Source organism: Podarcis muralis, chromosome 3 (assembly GCF_964188315.1).
Source record: "Podarcis muralis chromosome 3, rPodMur119.hap1.1, whole genome shotgun sequence".
Taxonomy (NCBI): Eukaryota; Metazoa; Chordata; class Lepidosauria; order Squamata; family Lacertidae; genus Podarcis; species Podarcis muralis.
The window spans coordinates 11,616,182-11,641,637 of record NC_135657.1 but is presented as its reverse complement, the minus strand read 5'-3'; the positions used below and the strand labels follow the sequence as shown (position 1 = coordinate 11,641,637).

Below are 25,456 nucleotides of genomic sequence, written 5' to 3'. Positions count from 1 at the left end.
CTACCTGAAACAATCAGTTAAGGTTCCCCACACACAACCACCACCCCAACTATGTCCAGGTGTTTCTTATCTTGTGTTTTTATGAGCCTGAGATGTGCAGACGAAGGGCGACATACAAATTTAACAAAGATAAATAATAACGAAATAATACACTGATTCCATAGCTGCCGGTTTGAAAAGTAGTCATGCCACGGGTTCACAGGTTCTACGCATGTTCTTTCTTTGTTGCAAATGAGACGAAAGTGGGCTGTGTTTTCTAAAAGCTTTGAAGGTTCTTGTGTCTGCCTTCTTTTTTGTACCTTTTCCGTACCATTTTCCCATTTAAATGTTATTTGAAACGTATAAAAGAACGGATGCAGGCATGGGCGGGTATCACCTCCGAGGTGAAAGCACTTCCCTCAGTTATCACGGATATATGAATATTATTTATTTGTGTAGCCAAAGCCGATAACAACAGCAAATACATTAAACAGAATAAAATACATCACATAGTAATTTTTTTAAAAAAAATTTAAATCCAGGCATTCTGTCAGATGAATTTGCTCCCCTGAATAATTTAACTTTAAACCCACCACAAACTTTTCTCCTTAAAATTGCTGCTCCAAAGGCCAAAACAGGCCACTTTTTCAGATCTGTAGGGGACGCTGTCGTCTAATAAAAAGTTAAATCAGATGCTCAATCTATCTATCAACTGGGATGTTTAAATCTTTGAATGCGGCTGCCGTTAAATCCTCCTAAATTGGGCAAACCAGTAAATAGTGGGTAAGGCTTCAGGCCCATTGCCTCCACATGGGCAAACAATCGCTTCACATGCCGTTTTCTCAAAGCTCAAGATTATAAAAAAAAGCCTCCTTAAACTCAACAACGTTGCAAAAGAGAGTAGCTGGCTTGGCAACAATATCAATTGAACATGCCCAAGTATCAGCACTTTTGACCTGAAGGAATTGGTGACAAAATTTGCAAAGGAAAAGGTATGCAAAGTGAGACTTAAATGTTAACATCACAATTTGCAAGGTTGCACGCCGAAACATTTTCTTTTGCATTTGAGGAAGGTAATCAAAGGTTGCTGCATTACTACTTATTGCAATCTAAGTTAAATTCAGTGGTTTCAAGTTTTGCGCTTTTCGTTTTCCTACAAGACACCTGCTTTTGAAATTTGAAGTTAGCGGTCAGGTTTGCGGGTTGTAAGTCGCTAGCCTTGCCTAGGGCACCGGCACTATGGCATAGTGGGGACACACAACAACAACGACATAGTGCATAGACTGGAACTGCAAAGGCGTTTATCCATTTGACATTTGTGGTGCTGGTTACATAGTGAGAGTGAGGAGTTTGCATGGGGAGTTGGGTATACCAAGAGGCTCCAGTATTAGGGGGGTGTGTGGCAGGAAAAGGGTCTTGCTAGTAAGGTGTAGTGGTTAGAGCATGGCCTTCGACGGGTGGGTCACAGCCTGATCCAAGATGGGCTGCAACAGGAGCACTACCACCATGCAAACGTACGATAAATGATGGGGAAGTAGATTCCCAAAATGCATGTTTGGGTTTAAACTGGGTCTGAAAAGACTGAAGATACTTGGGTTAGAGTGTCAGGCTACAGAGGACAAGGGTTCAAATCCTCCCCCCTACACTCAGCCCACGATACCTCTGTTCTGATACAACATTCACAAAAACACGAACAATCTCTTTAAAATAACAAACATCTGGCTGTTGTCAATATCTATTGTGTCCCTGTGAGGACATGAGTTCTAGTTATTCAAGCTTTACATGGCTGGCACCTACAAACTCCAGCCCCCTGGCGGTGGCTAATACCTGCCCTGGGACCTCTTCTTTACTTTTATTTTTTGGATGAATTAAACATTTGGAAAAGACATTATCTAACTGTACAATCCATAACCTTGTGAACACTTATGGAACCTTCCTTTTCTTGCTTTTATTCATAGCTATTCTGATCTGCTGTATACAGTTGTGTTTTATGATATGCTGAGGACGAGATGGTTGGACAGTGTTCTCGAAGCTACCAGCATGAGTTTGATCAAACTGCGGGAGGCAGTGGAAGACAGAAGTGCCTGGCGTGCTCTGGTCCAGGGGGTCACGAAGAGTCAGACACGACTAAACAGCAACAAAGCAGTATACAGTGGTACCTCGGGTTAAGTACTTAATTCATTCCAGAGGTCCGTTCTTAACCTGAAACTGTTCTTAACCTGAAGCACCACTTTAGCTAATGGGGCCTCCTGCTGCTGCTGCACCGCCGGAGCACAATTTCTATTCTCATCCTGAAGCAAAGTTCTTAACCTGAAGCACTATTTCTGGGTTAGCGGAGTCTGTAACCTGAAGCGTATGTAACCTGAAGCGTATGTAACCCGAGGTACCACTGTAATTGATTAGGATACTATTTTCTAATTCATGCTAGTTGCTTATTTCCCTTTAAAACTGAGTCTAAATCCTGGGCTGAAAATGAAGCTCAGGACAACAATAAATGATGGAATGCAGGAGATTTCAATCTGTGTAAGAACTGCTGAGCTCCTGTGTTTTTTCCAAAGAGTATATAAGCTGAAGACTCTCCAATATGTTTTGCACACCAAGTGGTGGCCTAGTTCGCTTCTGTGATTGGAGCAGTCTTGACCGCAACAGAACACTTATTTCCCCCCAAAAACTATGTAAGTTAAAATTACTGAGTTGGCTAGAGACTCAAGAGTTATAACAATATTTCCAAATCAATTGAGAATAATTTCACCCAAGTCAGTCCCACTTTCTCTCATTGAAACTACAATTACTACCAAACTTCAAACAAAACATTAAGAGTTGTGGGAACTCCAACCCAGTCCTCAGAATATCTGTTTTACAAAAGCCTAAAACTGTGAAGTTACAGACCACTGAGAACACTGTAGATAAGAAAACACTACTTGGATAGCAGTATTGGAGTTCTTTTCCTTTCCCCCGGAACGATTAATGCACAAAATGATGTCACCTTCATTAAAGGATAGTCCATAACTCTTCATACTATGCCGGGTGTTAGACTAATTATATACTAAACAATTCAGAAGTTAATTCCACCTCAGTACCTTTATTGTTCTCCAAGGTGCTTACAACTAAGTTCCAGGACGGAGGACGTGTCTCAATGGTTCAAACTGGAGCAGCTAATGGTTATGCAGGGACCAACAAACCAGTCACTGTTGTTTAGACTGGGGGCTTGTTGTGACACAGATTTGCATATCTAATTATGCAAATAAAATGTGAGATCACCTTAACCTTAGGCTTCAAGAACAAGCTGCAACAGGGAGAGTTGTCCTACAACACTTATGAAAGACATACTCATTGGGGCAAGCCTCTGGCTGCTAAGAATACCCTCTGCGTGACCTTGCCAGCTAAACTTAATGCACAGACGCAACAACTAAGAGGTGCTTCTCAGGGCAGCCAAGGGTTTATAGCGCTAGGGAATCGTAGTCCTGATGGCACGATAAACTCGCACAGGCTGCACTCTGAGTAAGTTCCACAGAACACAGTGGGATTTACTTCCTAGTGCACACACAGACACAGAGGGGGGGGGGATAGCAGCCTTGATCAAACAGCAGAAAAGCAATATTCCATCCATATTTGTTTTATTCATCATTAAACATATTTTTAGTCCCTTCTTCATCGCAAGATCTCAGGGCTGGTCACAATACCATTACAAAGCAATCTCATCAGGAGGCCCATTCCATGTGACGTAGGAATGGCGCCATTTAGTTTGATGGCACCTACCCTTTGGGACACCCTCCCACCTTTTCTCTGGGCCCCACTGCTGCCATAAGGGAATTGCTGTTGTGCTCATGTCCTGCTCCTGAGTACAGGATTTGATGAGGCTTTGGTCTGATCAAGCCGGGCTCTCCTTCACAGTCAACACTGGGCTAAATGAAGAGGCTAAATAGACTTCTCTGACAGCAGCAAACAGAAGATGCTTCACAGTGATTCCCTCTAGAATTTGCTCTGTCTGTGCCTGGATGTATTTGATAGGGAAAACGTCCACCTTTGGTCCCCACCCCGCATTCAGTTCTCACTTGTGGCTACTAGAAGCAGTCAGCATGTGACAGCGGCCACACCCTGGGAATGGCTTTGACTAGCCGGCTAAACCAGAGGAGAGTAGTTGATGTGTCTCAAAACCACAGTGAGTTAGGGACTCACCTAGACAGCATCTTAAAAAGACATCACCTTGCCAACAAAGGTCCGTATAGTTAAAGCTATGGTTTTCCCAGTAGTGATGTATGGAAGTGAGAGATGGATCATAAAGAAGGCTGATCGCCGAAGAATTGATGCTTTTGAATTATGGTGTCGGAGGAGACTCTTGAGAGTCCCATGGACTGCAAGAAGATCAAACCTATCCATTCGGAAGGAAATCAGCCCTGAGTGCTCACTGGAAGGACAGATCGTGAAGCTGAGGCTCCAATACTTTGGGCACCTCATGAGAAGAGAAGACTCCCTAGAAAAGACCCTGATGTTGGGAAAGATGGAGGGCACAAGGAGAAGGGGACGACAGAGGACGAGATGGTTGGACAGTGTTCTCGAAGCTACCAGCATGGGTTTGATTAAACTGTGGGAGGCAGTGGAAGACAGGAGTGCCTGGCGTGCTCTGGTCCATGGGGTCACGAAGAGTCGGACATGACTAAACGACTAAACAACAACAACAGCATGTGAAAACATGCTCTCGTGGATTGAGTGGATGAGACCAAGAGTGGGTTCAATGGTCAAGAAGGCAGTTTCCGCACACTTGCCGTAGTGGGGAGTGAGGGGCAGATGGGGCTCAACAACCTGGGAAGGCAGCCCACCTAGGAGAAGGAAAACTCAGATCCTAAAGCTCCGCTGCCCTGCAGGATATCTTCAGGAGAAAAAAAGGCTGAGGAATAAACCCTACAGAAATCCGGAGAGGAGATACAAAACAGTTGGAAGGCGCCTTGTACACCTCCTTCCAGCAGCTCCTGCAGCCAAGCTGGTGCCAAATTTATTGCTCTGCTTTCTTTTGGACTATATCCATGAGGCTGAGAGCGGGGTCTTGTCATCTTGGCAGCCTTGTGCCCCAGGGAGGCCACAGCACTGCTGTTAATGCAATGGCTTTACTTCACCCCCAGAGGCACACTCCATTGTCTCTCAAGACAGACGGATGCCAACAGCTGCACTCTCAGTATGGTTTTAACACTGGAGAGCACCCAATATTTCTTCTAGCTGTTGGTTCATTTTGACATTTAGGTTATCGCTTCTACTGAGAAGTGAAGCTCCCAATATGCAACAATAATTTCAAAGTACAACACACTTGGGGGCTTGGCATTTTATGAAAATAACATAGTAAATCCATACATCTTGCAAGGTTCCTTTCTGGTTAGAGACAGATTCGTTTTGCTCATCCTGTGTTGTTCTTCACACATCTCCCCCCAGGAAGGTAGAGTGGCACATTTAACAATGTGCATCCCTGTACGTACACTTAGTGTGTCTTATTTATTCTGAGGCCAAGAGGAGAAGGATGTTGTGCCTATTTTTCCCCTTGTGCTACTGTACACAATGGCAGGCCCACCATTTCTAATATAACACCACAAGAGATTTGCAGCAATGCTTCCAGAGCTTCAATAAATTTATCAGATTTGCATTTTAAGGCATCCATTTCAGTTTTCGTCTTGTTTTTCCCGAACAGACGTTGGCAGCCCTCGGACCATCCTCTCTCCACTCTTTACACATCCCAAAGGTTGTTCCTGCCTAACTACCTGAATCTTTCAACTGGTAGCTTGAGGACCCGATTCCAGTGTGAAATATATGAATGTTACACATTCAGCGTGACCAAAAGACAAAAAAGCCACTATCTTTGTCTTTGAATGACCTCTCCTGAAAATGTCTTTTAAAAAATGTTCATAATGGGATCCTCAAAAGTGGCGCTAAATTTGCCAGATTATAAATACGCATTTGCTAAAATGTTCGCCTGCAAAGTTGTGTTGCACAGTTTGCTCCATTTTATAGCAGTCAGTCCCATCGTCACTAGTTTCTAATGGGAAAGATGCACATAAAATTGTATTGAAAGGGTTTAAAAGCAAAGCCTATCACAGAGTTAAATAGATCACGGAGGTCATTTTCTGTTATGCGAGAGAATGAGCTGTTTGGATTTTTTAAAGACATTCTTGCAAGCCGAACAATATACAGAAGGCAGCTGAGAGTGCGCACACACAAATATATCTTCAACACACCTCTTGAGCAACAAAAGGTGTTAAGTATTAGGCAGTTTTCTTTTCTTATTGTCTGGAAACAGTCCAGCTACTTGGAAGTGTGGTTTCAAGTTTTACATAATTTACAGAGGTGTTGCTATGGGCATGTTTTTCAAAAGGAAAAAACTCTACGAGGGGAAAAGAAAAAGAATCAAATGACAGAAAATGAACTGATATCCACTGATCTTTATACAAAATTTAAAATATTTCTCTGTGTGGTATACAAACCTGCATGATAAGAACCTGTCATTTCACAACAATTTAGTCTCTTGTCAGAGGGTCACAGCATTGATAAGTCCAGAATGATTTCTACACTTCCAAAAAAAAGTTGCTACGATGTTGAACTAGCAGGCTCTGGAATGGCACCTCCCACGACTATATTGCTCTTGTCACTGAGTGTTTTAACCACTGTTGTAGCTGGAGACTGAAGCACTTTCCTCGAAAGCCTCATTCTGCCGTCAGTAGGATCACGCCCAAAATATTTCACCTGTTCATTGGGAAGAAATGGGATTGATCGTCTGTAAGGGGATTTGACACTTCAGCATAAAAGTTAAAACACCTTAATTGTTTTTTAAAAATCCTCTTTTTAACTATTTGCTTTTACAATATAGGCAGGCAGTATTAATAACAGGACATCTTGGGTATGAATGAAAGCCTCAATAGGGAAAAGGCTTCCCTTTCTTTTCTACTAATAACATTTGAGGATTCCCTGCTGCCGCACCAGAAATACCTTGTGCAGAAAGACTTTTGTGGGTGTGCCATCGCAAGTGCATAAAGGCCTTGTGGTCCCATTTTTGTTAATTTCTGTTTTGGACCATGGAGAGCGTTGACTTTGGCCTCGTTCACCCTGAGCTTTGAACCACATTACGAACCTTGGTTACAACCTTTGGTTTGTGTGGAAAGAGCCTAGGTTCAGACAACACATTAAGCCAAACCATGGCTTGCAGCAAAACAACCAGGAGGAGCTAAGCAGCTAGAATCTCCAGTCCAAGAGCCTACACCTTTGCCCATTCACACTATGCCACACTTTGGTTGAGCATGATGTCCAAACCGAGCCTTTGCGATGTACTGTAGATTCCGGCGTATTAGGTGACTGGGCGTATAAGACGACCCCCAACTTTTGGTGTTCAGTTTCAGAGTTATAGAGTTTGAGCGCCGCCCGGGGCAGAGCGTGCATCCCTCCGCTGCCTCTGCTGTCACAGCAGCAGCAGCCCAAGGCGAGGTGTTTGGAGGGCCGGTGAGTAAGTGCCGTGCTTGGAAGGATTTTCCATGTCCCCTTCTGTGGGGAGGGAGGAGGAGCGACAGCAGAAGGGGCGCCTCTGCTCACTGGTTCCCTCTCCTCCTTCCCAACGCGTATAAGGTAAAGATAAAGGGACCCCTGACCATTAGGTCCAGTCGTGGCCGACTCTGGGGTTGTGGCGCTCATCTCGCTTTATCGGCCGAGGGAGCTGGCGTACAGCTTCCGGGTCATGTGGCCAGCATGACTAAGCCGCTTCTGGCGAACCAGAGCAGCGCACGGAAATGCCGTTTACCTCCCCGCCAGAGCGGTACCTATTCATCTACTTGCACTTTGTGCTTTCGAACTGCTAGGTTGGCAGGAGCAGGGACCGAGCAACGGGAGCTCACCCCATCGCAGGTATTCGAACCGCCAACCTTCTGATTGGCAAGTCCTAGGCTCTGTGGTTTAACCCACAGCGCCACCCGCGTCCCTTCCCAATGTGTATACCTGGCGTATAAGACGACCCCTGACTTTTGAGGTGATTTCCCATGGATAAAAAGTCGTCTTGTATGCCGGAACATACGGTATGTACATGGACCTGTGGGATTGTATGAGACAAGAATATATACCTATCAATCCCCCTTTCCCCATAGTCCTGCTTTCAAGTGGGGCTTCACCTAACAGGATGTTCCTACATACAAACACACTGCGCACAGACAACAGTTCTAGCTTAGGGGGTTGGACCAGATGACTCCCATGGTCCCTTCCAACTCTAGAATTCTTTGATTCTCCCCCAACAGACCAGTTTTCTATGTGCGGAGGATCATTTAATAAGGACAAGGCCCTCTCGCAGTTGGAAACAATGCACCTCAGAAACACGCCTTCCACCTCAGGCAGACCCTGTCCCAAGTGGAAATGCAGAAGGACAGACCTACTGTCAAGCCAGAGGGATATGGAAAATGAAAATTCACCACAGGATTCCCCCCGATATTGAGTCAGTTTACTAGCCAGCTACTATTTATAGTCACCAGTGACCCACTTCCCTCCTCTGAATCCTCTGGCAATCACAGAAGAGTTAGGAGAAAGGAAAGGAGGGGTCTTCTCTAATTTGCACTAATGTATGGAGAACGAGAACATTTGTCCCACTTCTGGGAAGAGATCCCTGCTGTTTTCTCACCTTACCTGAAGCACAGTGCGAATGGGAGCTCTGGGGAGGGGAATCTGTGCTTCAGTGCTTTACATGCCAGAGAGCCAGGAGAATTTATCCCTGGCAAGAGGATTTGTGGACACCTGGACAGGCACACACTCTCATCCCAAACAATCTCACTTTACCCCCGCATGTGCATTATAAGGACAGTACATGAACAGCAGAAATCACATAGCATAGCAGCGATCTATCACGTACAGTGGTACCTCTGGTTAAGAACTTAATTCGTTCCGGAGGTCTGTTCTTAACCTGAAACTGTTCTTAACCTGAAGCACCACTTTAGCTAATGAGGCCTCCCGCTGCTCCTGCGCCGCTAGAGTACGATTTCTGTTCTCATCCTGAAGCAAAGTTCTTAACCCGAGGTACTATTTCTGGGTTAGCGGAGTCTGTAACCTGAGGTACCACTGTAACCTAATGAAATGCTAGCTGCGCAAAAGGAACAGTTTACGGATGGTGTCCATTGAGCTTACATACACATTAACCTTCTTAGACAATTGAAAAACACCAAGAGGATGTTCATATATTGGTTTAAAGTTTACCTGGATTTCTTGGCCAACTTCTAATCCAAGAGCACTAGGATGTTTAATCTAGAACAGAGGGTCAATATCATTATTTTTATCCAATTATTTGCCGGAAAATCCTACTCTCCTGGGGCATGAATTCTTCTTCTTTTACCTTTCCATCTTCCATTTGCTTGGTGTTAACATGTAACTGCAAAATTCTCTAAGTGGCCACCATGGTCAGAACGACCCATTCATGTGACAGTAATAGCACAGATCAATGGGGCCAAACCTTAAAGATACAGTGGTACCTCGGGTTTAGTACTTAATTCGTTCCGGAGGTCCGTACTTAACCTGAAACTGTTCTTAACCTGAAGCACCACTTTAGCTAATGGGGCCTCCTGCTGCACCGCCGGAGCACAATTTCTGTTCTCATCCTGAAGCAAAGTTCTTAACCTGAAGCACTATTTCTGGGTTAGCGGAGTCTGTAACCTGAAGCATATGTAACCCAAGGTACCACTGTAATGGGTGAGATGGAACATAGCACGTGCAGGTGCCCCCTCACACAACTGGGCTTCTCCATCATCTCCTCCCCTCTGCAGTCCCCCACACACTCTAGAGGACCATTTGGAGCAGATTTGGGGCAGGGCGGTGGGTCTGGGATGGCGGTGGAAAGAAAGGAAATGAAAAGTTCCACTGCATCAGCAGGTGGTCATGGCTGGATATTGGCTGTACACTTACTAGTTAGGTTGCTCCTGCCTCAAATGACTCTTCTGATAAGCATGGCCAAGAGGCAGACTTCCTGACCTACTAGCATAGCTTCCTGAGCACCACATCTCCACAGCAATGGCACAGGAAATAGCAAAAGCCCCAAAGCACAACTCAGCCACTACTGAAGGAAAAAATAAATACCTTTCTTTGATCCAGCTGAGAGTTGTGAAGTAGAACGGGAGTCATGTTTGGGTACAGTTTTACCATCACCCCAATATCTCTGCATTAAAAGAAGAAGAGTAGAACTTGCTTTACGTCAACAGAATGTGATGAGAGGGCTTGTGTTGCACAATATATCCTTACTTAGATGAAGCTAAGCCTGTTCCACACATTCCTCTATTCTTGGAAGGATAAAAGAACCACCTTATTTTTTGCAGGCTTGTTTTCTTTACTTATTCTCTAACCTTTTCTGAAGTGCACACAAAAAATGCTTTGCAGTCTTTATCTCAATAGAGTTTTGTGGACAGCTTAATCTCCATTCTTATGCAGTAAGGCTGGTAAGAATGTGGATAGGGGGGTCAGCATTAAATCACATTTAATAATAATAATAATAATAATAATAATAATAATAATTTATTATTTATACCCCGCATCTGGCGGCTGAGTTTCCTCAGCCACTCTGGGTGGCTCCCAATCAAGTATGAAAACAATACAGTAAATATTAAAAACTTCCCTAAATAGGGCTGCCTTCAGATGTCTTTTAAAAATACAGTGGTACCTCGCAAGACGAATGCCTCGCAAGACGGAAAACTCGCAAAACGAAAGGATTTTTGGTTTTTTGAGTTGCTTCGCAAGACGCATTTCCCTATGGGCTTGCTTCGCAAGACGGAAACGTCTTGCAAGTTTGTTTCCTTTTTCTTAACACCGTTAATACAGTTGCGACTTGACTTCAAGGAGCAACTCATAGCACGCAGTGTGGTAGCCTTTTTTGAGGTTTTTGAAGACTTTGGTGATTTTTGAAGCTTTTCCAAAACTTTTCCAAAACCGTGCCTCACAAGACGAAAAAATCACAAGACGAAAAAACTCGCGGAATGAATTAATTTCGTCTTGCGAGGCACCACTGTAGGATAGTTGCTTATTTCCTTGGCATCTGATGGGAGGGCGTTCCACAGGGCGGGCGCCACTACCAAGAAGGCCCTCTGTCTGGTTCCCTGTAAGCTCACTTCTCACAATGAGGGAACCACCAGAAGGCCCTCGGAGCTGGATCTCAGTCTCTGGGCTGAACGATGGGGGTGGAGACGCTCCTTCAGGTATACACTCCTTCAGGTAACACTTTGAATTGTGCTCGGAAACGTACTGGGAGCCAATGCAGATCTCTCAGGACCAGTGTTATATGGTCCTGGCAGCCACTCCCAGTCACCAGTCTAGCTGCCGCATTCTGGATTAATTGCAGTTTCCGGGTCACCTTCAAAGGTAGCCCCACACAGAGCGCATTGCAGTAGTCCAAGCAGGAGATAACCAGAGCATGCACCACTCTGGCAAGACAGTCTGCAGGCAGGTAGGGTCCCAGCCTGCGTACCAGATGGAGCTGGTAGACAGCTGCCCTGGACACAGAATTGACCTGCGTCTCCATGGACGGCTGTGAGTCCAAAATGACTCCCAGGCTGTGCACCTGATCCTTCAGGGGCACAGTTACCCCATTCAGGATCAGGGAGTTCCCTACACCTGCCTGCCCCGTCCCCCAAAAACAGTACTTCTGTCTTGACAGGACTCAATGTGTTAGCTGCTATCCATCCTCCAACCGCCTCCAGGCACTCACACAGGACATTCAGTGCCTTCACTGGTTCTGATTTAAATGAGAGGTGGGGCTGGGTGTCATTTGTATACTGATTTAAGGGTCTGGGAGGGAGTTGTGGAACGATGCACTCCCTCATGTCTGTTGCACACAACTGCCTTTATATATGGGCAGCAGCAGTTGTGGAATTCCAGGTTCACTTCCTAAAAATATAATTAAACGGCTGGATAGGGTGCAGAATCAGGTCAGTTATGAGATGAGGGAGGTATCAGACTAAACAGAAGCTGCATCAAGACGTTTACAAATCATTGCACTTGTATTTAACTTTAAAATGACCTATTTTTAAACATACCGTATTTTTCTGTGTATAAGGCTAGGTTTTCCCCTCCAAAAAAATTAGGTTTAAAATTGGATCTCGTCTTATACACGGGTAGTGCTGAGGGGTGTTTTCTTAATTTGGAGTCCCCCAAAATAGGAGGCGTCTTATACATGGGAAAATACGGTAATCCTTCAAATGAAGCAAAAATATTAGACTTCACCACCATTTTCAGATTTGTGTTCCTGATGTTTGTGTTGTTGTTTAGTCATTTAGTCGTGTCCGACTCTTCGTGACCCCATGGACCAGAGCACGCCAGGCGCTTCTGTCTTCCACTGCCTCCCGCAGTTTGGTCAGACTCATGTTTGTAGCCTCGACAACACTGTCCAACCATCTCGTCCTCTGTCGTCCCCTTCTCCTTGTGCCCTCCATCTTTCCCAACATCAGGGTCTTTTCCAGGGAGTCTTCTCTTCGCATGAGGTGGCCAAAGTATTGGAGCCTCAGCTTCACGATTTGTCCTTCCAGTGAGCACTCAGGGCTAATTTCCTTAAGAATGGATGTGTTTGATCTTCTTGCAGTCCATGGAACTCTCAAGAGTCTCCTCCAGCACCATAATTCAAAAGCATCAATTCTTCGGCGATCAGCCTTCTTTATTTTATGATGTTTGTAGGCATATATAAAATATATATTATATACTCAAGCTAAGCATGGAATATTTGCTTATATAAAACACACATGCTCAAGGTAATGTACATTGTTCTCCTTCCTCCATGTTTAATCCTCAAAACAACCCTGTGAAATAGGCTGGAGTCAGAGGCAATGACTAGCCTAATATCACCCAGCAAGCTTAGGGGATCATTAGTCTTTATAACCTGACGAGTTTCTCTTACCTCAGTTCTGTTATTGTGGCTGTATAAATAGCTCCGAATTCCAACTGATAGTCCTGCTACAAGAAACAAACCAGAAAGAGATGAATGACTAGCTCTGCAAAACCAAGAAATCTGAAATTTAAAGGATGGGTGTGTGATTCGGCACAGGACTTGCTGCTCGATGAAAAATGCAAAGTTCGCACTGGGCACCAACAAGCCCTTTCTAATAGCTCTATGCATCCTTGCCATCATATCTTAGATATATGTTTTAGCACACCCTATCTAATAGGCTTAGGGCAGCAGGAAAAGCAGCCGTACCTATATTAAGAGACGGATCTTGATACATGAAGCATATGCACAATATATCAAACTCCTTAAAATATGCACTTACATCATCTTTGCAGATTTCGGTAATAAATTCTCGTGCTTCATGCATAGCGGACGGTGTTGGAGCAAATACGGAAAAGGTCTCTTCGTCTATTTGGCTAACGGTTACCCCTGCAGGATAAAAAATGTGGATAAAATCAACACTGCTGTAAAAAAAGAAAAGAAGAAAAGATTGGGTGGTTTCGTACAGGAATTGTTAAGTGACTCAACACACTGGTGCTAGAGATGTGTAGGAATCAAGGGGCGAAAATGTAACGCCCAAATCGTCAACTTAGGATCAAAAGGAAGGAACAGACAGATTTCAGACTTGTTGGATCTACTCTGCAGATTCCTGAGACAAGTGAGCAGATTCTGAGCCTAGGAATTTGTTCCCCGTTCCACAACAGAGCTGAACTCACAGTCCTTACGGACAGAAATTTCCACTCTTGCTCGCTGCCTCTCACCAGCCTACATGTCAGTGGGAAAGTAATCTTGCTGCAGCTGGGTGTCAGAAATCTCCGTGCTAATCTACTGCAAAGAGATCTGCCAGTAGGTCCCAATGCACCTTCTTACTCATCTCTGCTAATGAATGAATTCTCCTCCACGTTCTTCACTATAATGAAGGATGCCAATGCCATCCGGATCTCCCGCAGGAAACTGAAGCCAACTAGCTTAAGGAAACTCTGGCAGGTATTGGCTGTTGTTAAGGTTAACGGCAGGAAGTGCAAAATAGAGAAAGTTTTCACGAGAAAGGGAAAGAGTCTACAGCATGGGTAGGCAAACTAAGGCCCGGGGGCCGGATCCGGCCCAATCGCCTTCTAAATCCGGCCCGCGGACGGTCCGGGAATCAGCGTGTTTTTACATGAGCAGAAGGTGTCCTTTTATTCAAAATGCATCTCTGGGTTATTTGTGGGGCATTGGAATTTCTTCTTTTTTTTCCCTTTTTCAAAATATAGTCTGCCCCCCGACCCAAGGTCTGAGGGACAGTGGACCGGCCCCCTGCTAAAAAAGTTTGCTGACCCCTGGTCTACAGGTATGTTTAGCCTGGAAAGAGGAGACTGAGTGGAGATACAATAGCCACCTTCAAATACCTGTCACGTTGAAGATGGAGCAAGCTTGTTTCTCCTGCACCGGAGGGTAGGACCTAAACCAATGGCTTCAAGTTTCAAGAAAGTTGATCCTAACTAAGCAGCAGTACAAATTTTAATATTGGTAAGAGCTTTTTGACAGCAGAAGAGACTCCCTTGAGAGGTTGTGGACTCTCCTCCCTTGGGGGATTTAAGCAGAGGTTGGATGTCCATCTGTCAGGGATGCTTTAGTTGAAATTCCTGCCATCACAGGGGGTTGGATTAGATGACCCTCGTGGTCTCCTTTCCAACTCTACAGTTCTATGATTCTCGTCTACATTTCATTTGCACTAAGAGAAAGCACACGGCCACCAGAAAACGAAAAACTTTAGTTGTATCCCTGCTTTTAGTCTGCATTATCAACTTTGTGAGTACAGCTATATATGCAAAGCGTTCCTCCCTTATAGAGAAAGGCATGTGCTTCAATTTTGGGGAAGGAGAACAGGATAATTTAATAAATTTGCAAACGTACACATCAAAAATCAATGAAGACTCACCAGTTTCAGCTTGAAGCTTTTTTAAATTATAACCTCCAGGGCCAACAAATCTCGCCCTTTTTGTTAATGGCACCTGAACGTTTTCTGAAATGCAAAGAGTTTTAAGTGAGAAATTTGTTGCAATAAAAGGATCAAGGGATTTCCACACCCACCCACACAATACTTTTATCCTGACTGTACGTAAACATGTTAATATTTTTAGAGACTTAAAATATCGTGGCATCGTTCTGGAACTCATTTTCTCCAATGGAAATAAAAGTTCCATCTATGGGACACTCCTATCAGTAGATGAGGGGAGGTGGCCTCCTCCGATTTCCCATGCAACTCCCTTCTGCCCCACAAAAATATAGATTTGGAGTGTATATGAGAATGCAGGAGGAATCAGGAAAAGCTACCTTTCTTCTTTCTGCCAGCAGGATCCTCTGTTAGATCAAAAGCCCTTCCATGAATAGAAGGGAATTCGGAACCTAAACTATTATCTTAAAAGCATAACTTTTCAGCTCAAAAGATGCCATCACTTTATGGTAGCCTTGTAAGTTAAAATTCATTAGTTCACAAAAAATGGGAGGGGCGGGGGATTTGCCATACTAGCAGTCTGAAATAAAGCGTAAACAAAATTTACCCTGAATTAAGAAATGTTTACTCCCTGCCTGATCACCTGGAGGTGATTCTTACTTGCCAGATATAACCAGCCAAGTTGATGTTTACAAACCAGCATTATTTACCTTATTTTAGACGTGGGATGAAGCCTTTAATAGTACTGTATCCTGAACAAATTTTTAACATGCTTATGTGACTTTTGTTATGGAATTTCTCCTTTCATTGTAGCTCCTTTCAGGACTTTTGTAGTGGGAAGTGAAATAGACATTTAAGAAACCTAAGCCTATACTGAATTAGGAATTAACTTGAAAGAAAGGTTCTAATCTAAAAAGTAATGCATGCATAGCCTGAGAACTATGGGTTGTATCCTTGACCACCAACCACTGTTCTTATAAAGCATGGTTTGCACACCTGCGAGAACTTTGGTCGTCCAACTGTACTCCCCAACCCACTGCTCAGAACATGTACAGTTAATTACAAATGCTATTACCTACAAGTGGTCCGTTCTCTTTTCTGCTTGCTCTAGGTTTTGCAATCGTTTTGTTCATAATTTGCAATATTTCTCTCTTTGCCACTAAGGGAGAAAAAAACACATTAAAAAAAACCCTTCTAGTTTAAATATAGAACACACATGTTAAATGCTTTCTTTTTTTAAAAAAAAACTCTATTTTGTTGCAAGGAAACCTTCCTTTCTTCCCTAATGCTTCTAACATGACTAATCAAGCAAAACTTTTGCACGCAGCAGCACAGCGAGGGTTTGAGGCACTTTTGGGGAGCTGCATTGTTCAATAAAAAAGCAGAATTGTTTCCAGTTTTATGCTTCATAAAGGCATTTAGGGCAGCAGATCTTTTGTCCAGCTCTGTGCATTATTTCCAGCGCGTTTTAAAAAGCCCTACAACTCCCTCCCCCAGGTGAAGCACATTACACTACACAGCACTTAAATCACTGTGCAATAATGAATCCTTATCCCATTGGTGTAAGCTTTTGCTGGTACAGTGGTACCTCGGGTTACAGACGCTTCAGGTTACAGACTCCGCTAACCCAGAAATAGTACCTCGGGTTAAGAACTTTGCTTCAGGATGAGAACAGAAATTGTGCTCCGGCGGCGCAGTGGCAGCTGGAGGCCCCATTAGCTAAAGTGGTGCTTCAGGTTAAGAACAGTTTCAGGTTAAGAACGGACCTCTGGAGCGAATTAAGTACTTAACCCGAGGTACCACTGTATTGTGTTGACCGCGTGTGTGTGTCTTCTGAAGCTGACTGGAATACAAAAACACAACACCCAGTGCAATCACAAGTTCATCTAAATTACGGGCCACCATATGTTACTTAGGTAGAAACCGCCCCCCCCCCCAAAAAAAATTTATTTCAATGAACACCTTGCTTGGAATTGATCACATTTGCTTATGTCACATGGAACACTTTCTCTAACACACAGCTTTTTCTGAAAGCAAGCTAGCAGATGCAAAGAAATCAAAATTGCTTTCCTGAGAAAAAGGAGAGCAAGCCAGCTTTCTTCTTCAGAAACAGAAATCACGCTGGGTGGGCAGAGTTCACTGCCTATAAACAACAGTTTGGGAAGAAATATGGCGAAGCTGTAAGCCAAAGAGTATCAAAGCAGATGATGCAGCTGTGAATCCATAAGGGGCTTTCCCCATACCAGCCTTCACCAACCCGATGTTTCTGACCATAGCTTCCCAGCCAGCATGAAGCAGATGGGAAGTGCAATCCAGAACCTCTGGAGACAACAGGCTAGTGAAAGCTGCCCCATATGGAGTTAAGTTTGCAATGTTTAACTATTTCTAATTGGTAAATCAACTATCTAAACCTTTATGCCAGCCTTTCTCAAATTTGGATTCCCAGATGTTGTTGGACTACCACTCCCATCAGCCCCTGCTGACTATGGAAGATGGGAGTTGTAGTTCAACATTCTCAGAACCCAAAGTTTAGAAAGTCTGCTTTATATGCTGATTAGTCATGGAGGCTGCAAATGAAGACATTATTGGTTATTTTTTGAGGCTATTCTGCTTAATAATAATAAAAAATAATAATAATATATTATTTATACCCCGCCCATCTGGCTGGGTTTCCCCAGCCACTCTGGGCGGCTTCCAACAAAATATTAAAAATACAATAAAACATCAGACATTAAAAACTTCCCTAAACAGGGCTGCCTTCGGATGCATTCCTTTAAGAAATGAAAACGATAACATGAAAAAGAAAATATTAAAGCTGGGCTCGCCGTCTAACAGTCAATGGTAGGTTTGGTTTATTAGATGCAAGATAACTCTTCATTCTTCTGCCAACCTAGCAGTTCGAAAGCACGTCAAAGTGCAAGTAGATAAATAGGTACCACTCCAGCGGGAAGGTAAATGGCGTTTCCGTGCGCTGCTCTGGTTCGCCAGAAGCGGCTTAGTCATGCTGGCCACATGACCCGGAAGCTGTACGCCGGCTCCCTCAGCCAATAAAGCGAGATGAGCGCCGCAACCCCAGAATCGGTCACGACTGGACCTAATGGTCAGGGGTCCTTTTACCTAACTCTTCATTAGGACACCAAATTGAGGTCTTGCAGCATGCACATTAAAAAAATTGATCAGTCATTTTGCTTAGAACAGGGATAGTTAACATGTGGCCCTCCACATATTCTTGGGACTCTAGCTCTCATCAGCCCCAGACAGCAAGGGCATGGTGAGGGACAATGGACAAAGTCCAGACCCATCTGGAGGGCCACAGGTTCCCCAACCCAGTTTAAAATGAAGCGACCCATAAGCTAAAAGCTCTTTTACAAAACTTAACATGAAGGATGAGGATCTCAGTATTATCATATTTTTATTTTTTAGACTGGTGTCCAAGGAGTACCTTGGCTCCAAACAAATATATGCCCAGTGCATATCTTTCGTCTTCAAGTCTTTGGTTCAATAACCATTAATGCCACATTTTATTTCATATAGAAGCATTCTGAATAATGCATATTAGGTCTCAAATATGCTGAGTCCCTTTAATATTAATTTTTTCCTGTATATCATGAACCAGACTCCTAACTTTTAAACGCTGGAAAAAGAGACAACCAATTTACCAGGCACATAAGAAACCATACATTTTACCAATGAAAGGGTTTTTTTTTAATTCACACATCAAAATTATTCCTATCACACAACTGAACTTCCTATGTCTAACAATGATTGCTTGTCACACCGACAATTTTAACCAGGCATCCTCAAAAGGCCAAAACAGGGCCAAAACCAGAATAGCGATTTGTTAATTTATTATTTGTGCTCATACTGCAATGTGTACTTCACCAAATGGGCGTAGGGCAGGTTGCAAAAATATGAAAATCGCTGAAGAAAAACACAAAAACGAACAGTATCAAAGCAAAGGTGGCCTGACGTCCTAGGACTTTCAAATCGGGCAAAAGCATGTTTGCGGACCTGAGGTTCTGCCCCTGGTACGTAGGGACAGAATGCATGCCGTTACAGAAGCTTTCAAGAGGCTTTTATTTAGAAGGCTTAACCTCAAAGAGACCACCTAAATACAATAGTCGAGTCAGAGATATTAAGGTGGGCACTGATAAGGATTTACAGTGGTACCTCAGGTTACAAATGCTTCAGGTTACGAGCTCCGCTAACCTGGAAGTAGTTGCGAACTTTGCCGCAGGATGAGAACGGAAATAGCGCGGCAGCGGGAGGCCCCATTAGCGAAAGCGCGCCTCAGGTTAAGAACAGATTCGGGTTAAGAATGGACCTCCGGAATGAATTAAGTTCGTAATCTGAGGTACCACTGTACTGTTCTAATAGGGCTGATTGTCCATTTCATGGGAAATTATCAAAACAGCAGTGAAAATCAAACGCCATGCGCTCTACACTCACCTGTGGCTTGCTGAATTGCTTCCATCACAATTTTTAGGGGTATCCCTGGTAGTTTGATATCAGCCTAATGATACACAAGTGAAAAAGTTAAAATCGCTATCAATAGCATCTTTTTTTCTGGAACAGAGGTTTATTTCAAATTAAGAGGATTGGAGGAGGATACCTGTAAGGCAGTGATTCCTTTATTCGTTCCAGCCATTTTGAAGTCCATATCACCATGATAATCCTCGATTCCCTGCAGAAAATAAATATATTCCAAATGTCTTTCCAAGACCACAGAGTTTCTACTCACAGACTGAAAAAAGCGACACCCCAGCCCTGAACATAAGAGAGGGATGCAAATTCTACCACAATAGGTTAAAACAATCCCTACATTTCGGCTGCAACCGCAAAACCTATACTTGCAACATATTTTCACAGTCGGTGCCTGTCTGAGAAACCTTTAGCAGAGGTCCCCTAATTATAGTTTCATGGTTTCTTTGGAAAAAGTCAGATAACGAAGTAGGGGTATTTTGTACAGTCATACCTTGGGATAAATATGCTTCAGGATAAGTATTTTTGGGTTGCGCTCTGTGGCGACCCGGAAGTAACGGAGCGCATTACTTCCAGGTTTCGCCACTCGCGCAGATGGTCAAAATGACATCGCGCGCATGCGTGGAAGCAGCAGAACGTGACCCGCGCACGTGCAGACGTGCTGTCGCATCTTACATTCTATTCAGGATGCAAATGGGGCTCCGGAACAGATCCCATTCGCATCCCGAGGTACCACTGTATAAGAGTTTGAATACAACTGCACTACAAGCTTAAGCTTATTTTAAGCCAATGCAAGTGGTAAGAATTCTATTAGAGAATACTAGCTCCATCAAAGGGATGCAGGTGGCTCTGTGGGTTAAACCACAAAGCCTAGGACTTGCTGATCAGAAGGTCTGCAGTTTGAATCCCCATGACGGGGTGAGCTCCCGTTGCTCGGTCCCTGCTCCTGCCAACCTAGCAGTTCAAAAGCACGTCAAAGTGCAAGTAGATAAATAGGTGCCGCTCCGGCAGGAAGGTAAACGGCGTTTCCGTGCGCTGCTCTGGTTCGCCAGAAGCGGCTTAGTCATGCTGGCCACATGACCCGGAAGCTGTATGCTGGCTCCCTTGGCCAATAAAGTGAGATGAGCGCCGCAACCCCAGAGTCGGTCACGACTGGACACAATGGTCAGAGGTCCCTTTACCTTTACCTAGCTCCATCAAAAGAACTATGATTTCCAAGATTTCAGGTAAGCAGACACAATTACTGTGTACCAATTCATGTATACATCTAATGCAGAGGTCTTCAACCTTTGTGAGTCCATGGGTCCCTTGACCAACTATATTCGTTCTGCCGCACCCCTGTGGGGCTCAGGAACCCAGTTGTGTCGCCCCTTGCCTGCCGAGCTGGCAGCCTCTCACCCTTTTTCAAACACCCTCCCTTGTGGAGTGCTCCCATTGCATTCACCACCGGCCTCTGAGCTGCCTCAGCTCCCAGCAACCAGCACCCCTGTCCAGCCACAGAGCCACCAGTCGCCTGGGGAGCTTGTATCCAGGGCTGCTGCAGCAAACAGCTGTGCAAGCCTTTTGGAGGCAGAGACGTGAGAGGGCATCAGAGGAGGGAGGGAAGGACAGAGGCCAGTGTTGCCCACAGCACCCCTGACCACCATTCAAGGCACCCCAGGGTGCCACGGCACACTGGTTGAAAACTACTAATCTAATGCGATGCTGTGATTAATGTGCGTTCCGTTGCAGATGTGGAAGATTTTTGCACAGACAGCAGATTTTGAACATCTGGCAGTCAATGTGATAAAAACATTAATGTCAAATCAGGTACTGTGGGTTCAACAGGCCATCAAATTATTATTCCCTATTTTAGCATTGTGGCTACTAATGAAGTGTTAAGGTGGCTGTTCTGCATGTAAACGATATGCATTCTCCAACGTGAACTAACAGTAAACAAAGGGAACTTTTAAAATCATTTTGCACTATCCAAAGCACATCAAATAGGGCAGGCGCCCCCAAACTTGGCCCTCCAGATGTTTTGGGACTACAACTCCCATCGTTCCTAGCTAACAGGACCAGCGGTCAGGGATGATGGGAACTGTAGTCCCAAAACATCTGGAGGGCTGAGATTGGGGATGCCTGATATAGGGGATCCTGTAATCCTGTAAAGCAAGCCTGTATTATTATCTCATATTGCAGATGGAAGGGATTAAGGGGAATTCATAACAGAGGAGAGGTTCAAAATGAAGACTTCCAGATTCATAGCCAAGCCTCCAAGCCACGTGTTATTGGCAATTTGTGCACGATTACCTATACAGTGGTACCTTGGGTTACATATGCTTCAGGTTACAGACTCTGCTAACCCAGAAATAGTACCTCGGGTTAAGAACTTTGCTTCAGGATGAGAACAGAAATCGCGCGGCGGCAGCGGGAGGCCCCATTAGCTAAAGTGGTGCTTCAGGTTAAGAACAGTTTCAGGTTAAGAACAGACCTCTGGAACGAATTAAGTACTTAACCTGAGGTACCACTGTAATTTACACATGTCACAGATATGAGTTTTAAGCTAGAGTCCAGATCTTTTGAATACTGAGAAACAGACTCAATTAGGAACTCTTACCAGAATGTCTGTTAGCAAGCGATAATCCTCAATGTCTCCATTTTTTTCAGAATTAGCCCTGGAAACCAAACCAACAGCAACACCTGCGACAGGAGACGATATTGGGACTCCTAACAATAAAAGAGAAATCATGCACTTCTGAGTTTTGGTGCCACTTCCATTGACCTATGCATAAACACATCCCAAAATAGGAATTCCTCTTTGTGGAATACCTGCATCCATCAGTGCCAAACTCCCACCACAAGCAGAAGCCATTGACGATGATCCTGGAAACAGAAACCACAAGGTTATCCTATCAACCATTTTTGAGTAGCCACTAAAATATATGATCTGCATATAAATAAGTTTCTTAGCAACACAAAAGACATGGACAACTGTTTGCCACCGTATGATTTATATTTCTCCCTGGGATAGGGGGTTTTCTTTCCAGATACAAGAAGCACTCGGTTTTTGCACTGTTTTGTTGCGGTTCAGAAATTTCAGCTAACATCTGCAACAGTAAATAGTCTAAAGACATGTGCTCAAATTATGGGGGAAAGAGTAAGGTAAAGGTAAAGGCACCCCTGACCATTAGGTCCAGTCGTGACCGACTCTGGGGTTGCGGCGCTCATCTCGCTCTATGGGCCAAGGGAGCCGGCGTACAGCTTCCGGGTCATGTGGCCAGCATGACTAAGCCGCTTCTGGCGAACCAGAGCAGCACACGGAAACGTCATTTACCTTCCCGCTGGAGCGGTCCCTATTTATCTACTTGCACTTTGACGTGCTTTCGAACTGCTAGGTTGGCAGGAGCTGGGACTGAGCAACGGGAGCTCACCCCGTCGTGGGGATTCGAACCGCTGACCTTCTGATCAGCAAGTCCTAGGCTCTGTGGTTTAACCCACAGCGCCACCCGCGTCCCTGGGGGAAAGAGTAGGGGTTTCCCTAATGAAATCCACAAACATTAGCCCAAAGCCCATTAGCCAATTCATGAACCCTTGCGCCTTCTAAAAAGAGGGGAAATCTCAAAAAGTAACAGGGGTGAACCTCATCCTTTGCCCTTCCCATTAGCCTTGTGATAAGGGCCCTGCCAGATTTCAAATCATAGGTGTGGGGCGAGTGGAGATAGTTTTATCAGCGCAAGCATTTCTGCTTGTGCGACGGAACGATCTGCTTAGCGCTAAGTTGAATTCCACCCACACATTCTGAGCAATAGTTAAATAATAAAAATCAAATACCATTTGACTCCAGTACTTCTGAAGTAACCCTTATCGTGAAAGGGAATTCACTGGGAATCACAGGCTTCAAAGCCTTCTCTGCAAGTGCACCTACAAGTAAAAAATTATGTTGTGAATTACAAGGAGTAATTCAGTTTCAGTCTAGATATTCACCTTCTTCTGTTCTTACTCACCGTGGCCAAGCTCTCTTCTATTCATGCCAGTAATTTTGCCAATCTCGTTAGTTGCGTATGGAGGAAACTGCAAAATTTTAATATATCAAGAGGGGGAGAAATTCAGTATAATGCTTATCTGATTGTCAGCATTCATTTCAAGGCAAACATCCATGGAATTCACCCAAAAGGATAAAAATATGCTCATGCAATGAGTCATTTGCAGAGTTATTAATATGCTACCCTTTGGAATAATCTTCAGCCACATATTTTAAGTTGTACACTTTCACAGTCGTCACGAAAACAATATGACCTTTTAAAAAATAAACTATCTGGCTTATCCTATGCGGAGTTATGCACACCTAATGAAAGCAGCAATCTTAAGTAGACCAGAGTGAATACTTGCACTATAATTTGAAGTGATACAACCTCCAGACGTTTTATCAGTTAAAGTAGCTTTACTTAGAGTTGCTATACTATGCTGTACAAATGGAAGTTTGAATTAGTGCCTAATTTTAAGGTTTACACACTTTTCAGGATCTTCTCTTTCAAAGTATGAAAGAGGTTTCTTTCAAAACCTAATTGAAACTCTCCAACATTTTTAAACGTGTCTTAAAACTGCAGAAAGGTCTTAATGCTTAAGTTCAGCCATCTTTCACAATAATCTCTGTAGCTTCAGTACTCAAATGTTTCACTGTCAATATAATTTGGATAAGCTAAGGGATGATTTACAAATCGTCCTTTTAATAAGAGAGGGTGGGAAATCGAAAATTCCAGTGCATCAGGTTCCTTTGTGCAAGCAGCTACGGATGCAGAGCATTTTCAGCAATCACCTATCTGGTTCTGTATTCAGACTGATCCCACTGCTACTGTTATTACAGTGTTACCTCAGAAGTCGATCAGAATCCGTTCCGGGAGTCCATTCGACTTCCAAAACGTTTGGAAACCAAGGCGCGGCTTCCGATTGGCTGCAGGAAGGTCCTGCAGCCAATCGGAAGCCACGTCGGACATTCCGGTTCCAAAGAACGTTCACAAACCAGAACACTCACTTCCGGGTTTGTGGCATTCAGGAGCCAAAACATTCGACTCGCAAGGCGTTCGGGATCCAAGGTACGACTGTATTTCCACCATCTACTACTGCTACATTTATATCTCACTTTTCCTTCAATGGGCCGAAGGTGGAGCACAAGATTCTCCCCTTCCCCATTTTATCCTCGGAACCCTATGAGGTAGGCTATGCTGAGAAACTGTGACTGGTCCAAGGTGAACTTCTTGGCCGAGTGCAGAACTGAAACCTGGATTCCAAGGTCCTAGCTCAGCACTCTAACCACTACACCCCACTAGGGTATGGTGGACTCACTCCAAACCTAATCTTCCCCTAATCTCGATCTCTTTCTATCTCTCATACACACTGGTGCGTTTGAGAGAGAGAGAGAGATTAGGAAGAGGCAATTATGGGTGCTTTAGCTGAGATTTGTGGATGCTTTAGCATTTCAGGGAGTTGTACCAGATGACTCTTGGGGTACTTTCCAATTCTACAGTTTTATGATCCTGAGATTAGGAGGAGGAGGAAGAGCAATCCTCCCATTTACCATATTTTTCACTCTATAGGATGCACCAGACCATAGGACGAACCGGACCATAGGAGGGGGAGAACAGGAAAACAAAAATTCTCCCCCTCTCCACTCAGCACCCCTTCAGCAAAGTTGCAGGAGAAACGGAGCCCCTTCCATTTCTCCTCCTGCTTCGCTGAAGGGGCGCTGCGCAGAGGGAAAACTGTGCAGCGCCTCTCCAGCGAAGCGAAGCCTGGAGAGCAAGAGGGATTGGTGTGCACCGACCCCTCTCGCTCTCCAGGCTTCAGGTGGCTATCCGCAAGCCTTTGGAGCGCAGCGGGAACTCCTGCTGCGCTCCGAAGACTTGTGGATAGCTGCCCAAAGCCCCTGGAGATCAGTGGGAGTTCGTGCTGCGCTCCGGGGGCTTCAGCGAAAGCAACGCGAAGCCTCCGAAGCGCGGGGGGAGCTCTCCCTCTGTGCTTCGGAGGCTTTGTGTTGCTATCGCTGAAGCCAAGGAGCCTGCATTCGCTCCATAGGAAGCACACACATTTTTGGAGGTGAAAAAGTGCGTCCCATAGAGTGAAAAATATGGTATTTGCTTTTGGACAGCAAAGCA

The 25,456-nt window shown here is 44.4% G+C and overlaps 1 protein-coding gene across 2 annotated transcripts in view; it reads right to left on the bottom strand.

The window, feature by feature from the left end:
- Positions 1-6,389: 6,389 nt before the first annotated feature.
- PNPT1 (polyribonucleotide nucleotidyltransferase 1) overlaps positions 6,390-25,456 on the bottom strand; it is a 50,957-nt gene continuing 31,890 nt past the window's right edge. For both annotated transcript variants that reach the window (XM_028725119.2, XM_028725120.2), the window contains exons 16-28: positions 23,309-23,375; positions 23,136-23,225; positions 22,134-22,187; positions 21,922-22,031; positions 19,453-19,524; positions 19,290-19,353; positions 15,916-15,999; positions 14,826-14,909; positions 13,227-13,333; positions 12,857-12,912; positions 10,057-10,135; positions 9,184-9,231; positions 6,390-6,705 (exon numbers count right to left, since the gene is read on the bottom strand). In XM_028725119.2, the coding sequence (XP_028580952.2) occupies positions 6,550-6,705; positions 9,184-9,231; positions 10,057-10,135; positions 12,857-12,912; positions 13,227-13,333; positions 14,826-14,909; positions 15,916-15,999; positions 19,290-19,353; positions 19,453-19,524; positions 21,922-22,031; positions 22,134-22,187; positions 23,136-23,225; positions 23,309-23,375 (1,071 nt within the window). In that variant the 3' untranslated portion in view covers positions 6,390-6,549. The remainder of the gene's footprint in view (positions 6,706-9,183; positions 9,232-10,056; positions 10,136-12,856; positions 12,913-13,226; positions 13,334-14,825; positions 14,910-15,915; positions 16,000-19,289; positions 19,354-19,452; positions 19,525-21,921; positions 22,032-22,133; positions 22,188-23,135; positions 23,226-23,308; positions 23,376-25,456) is intronic.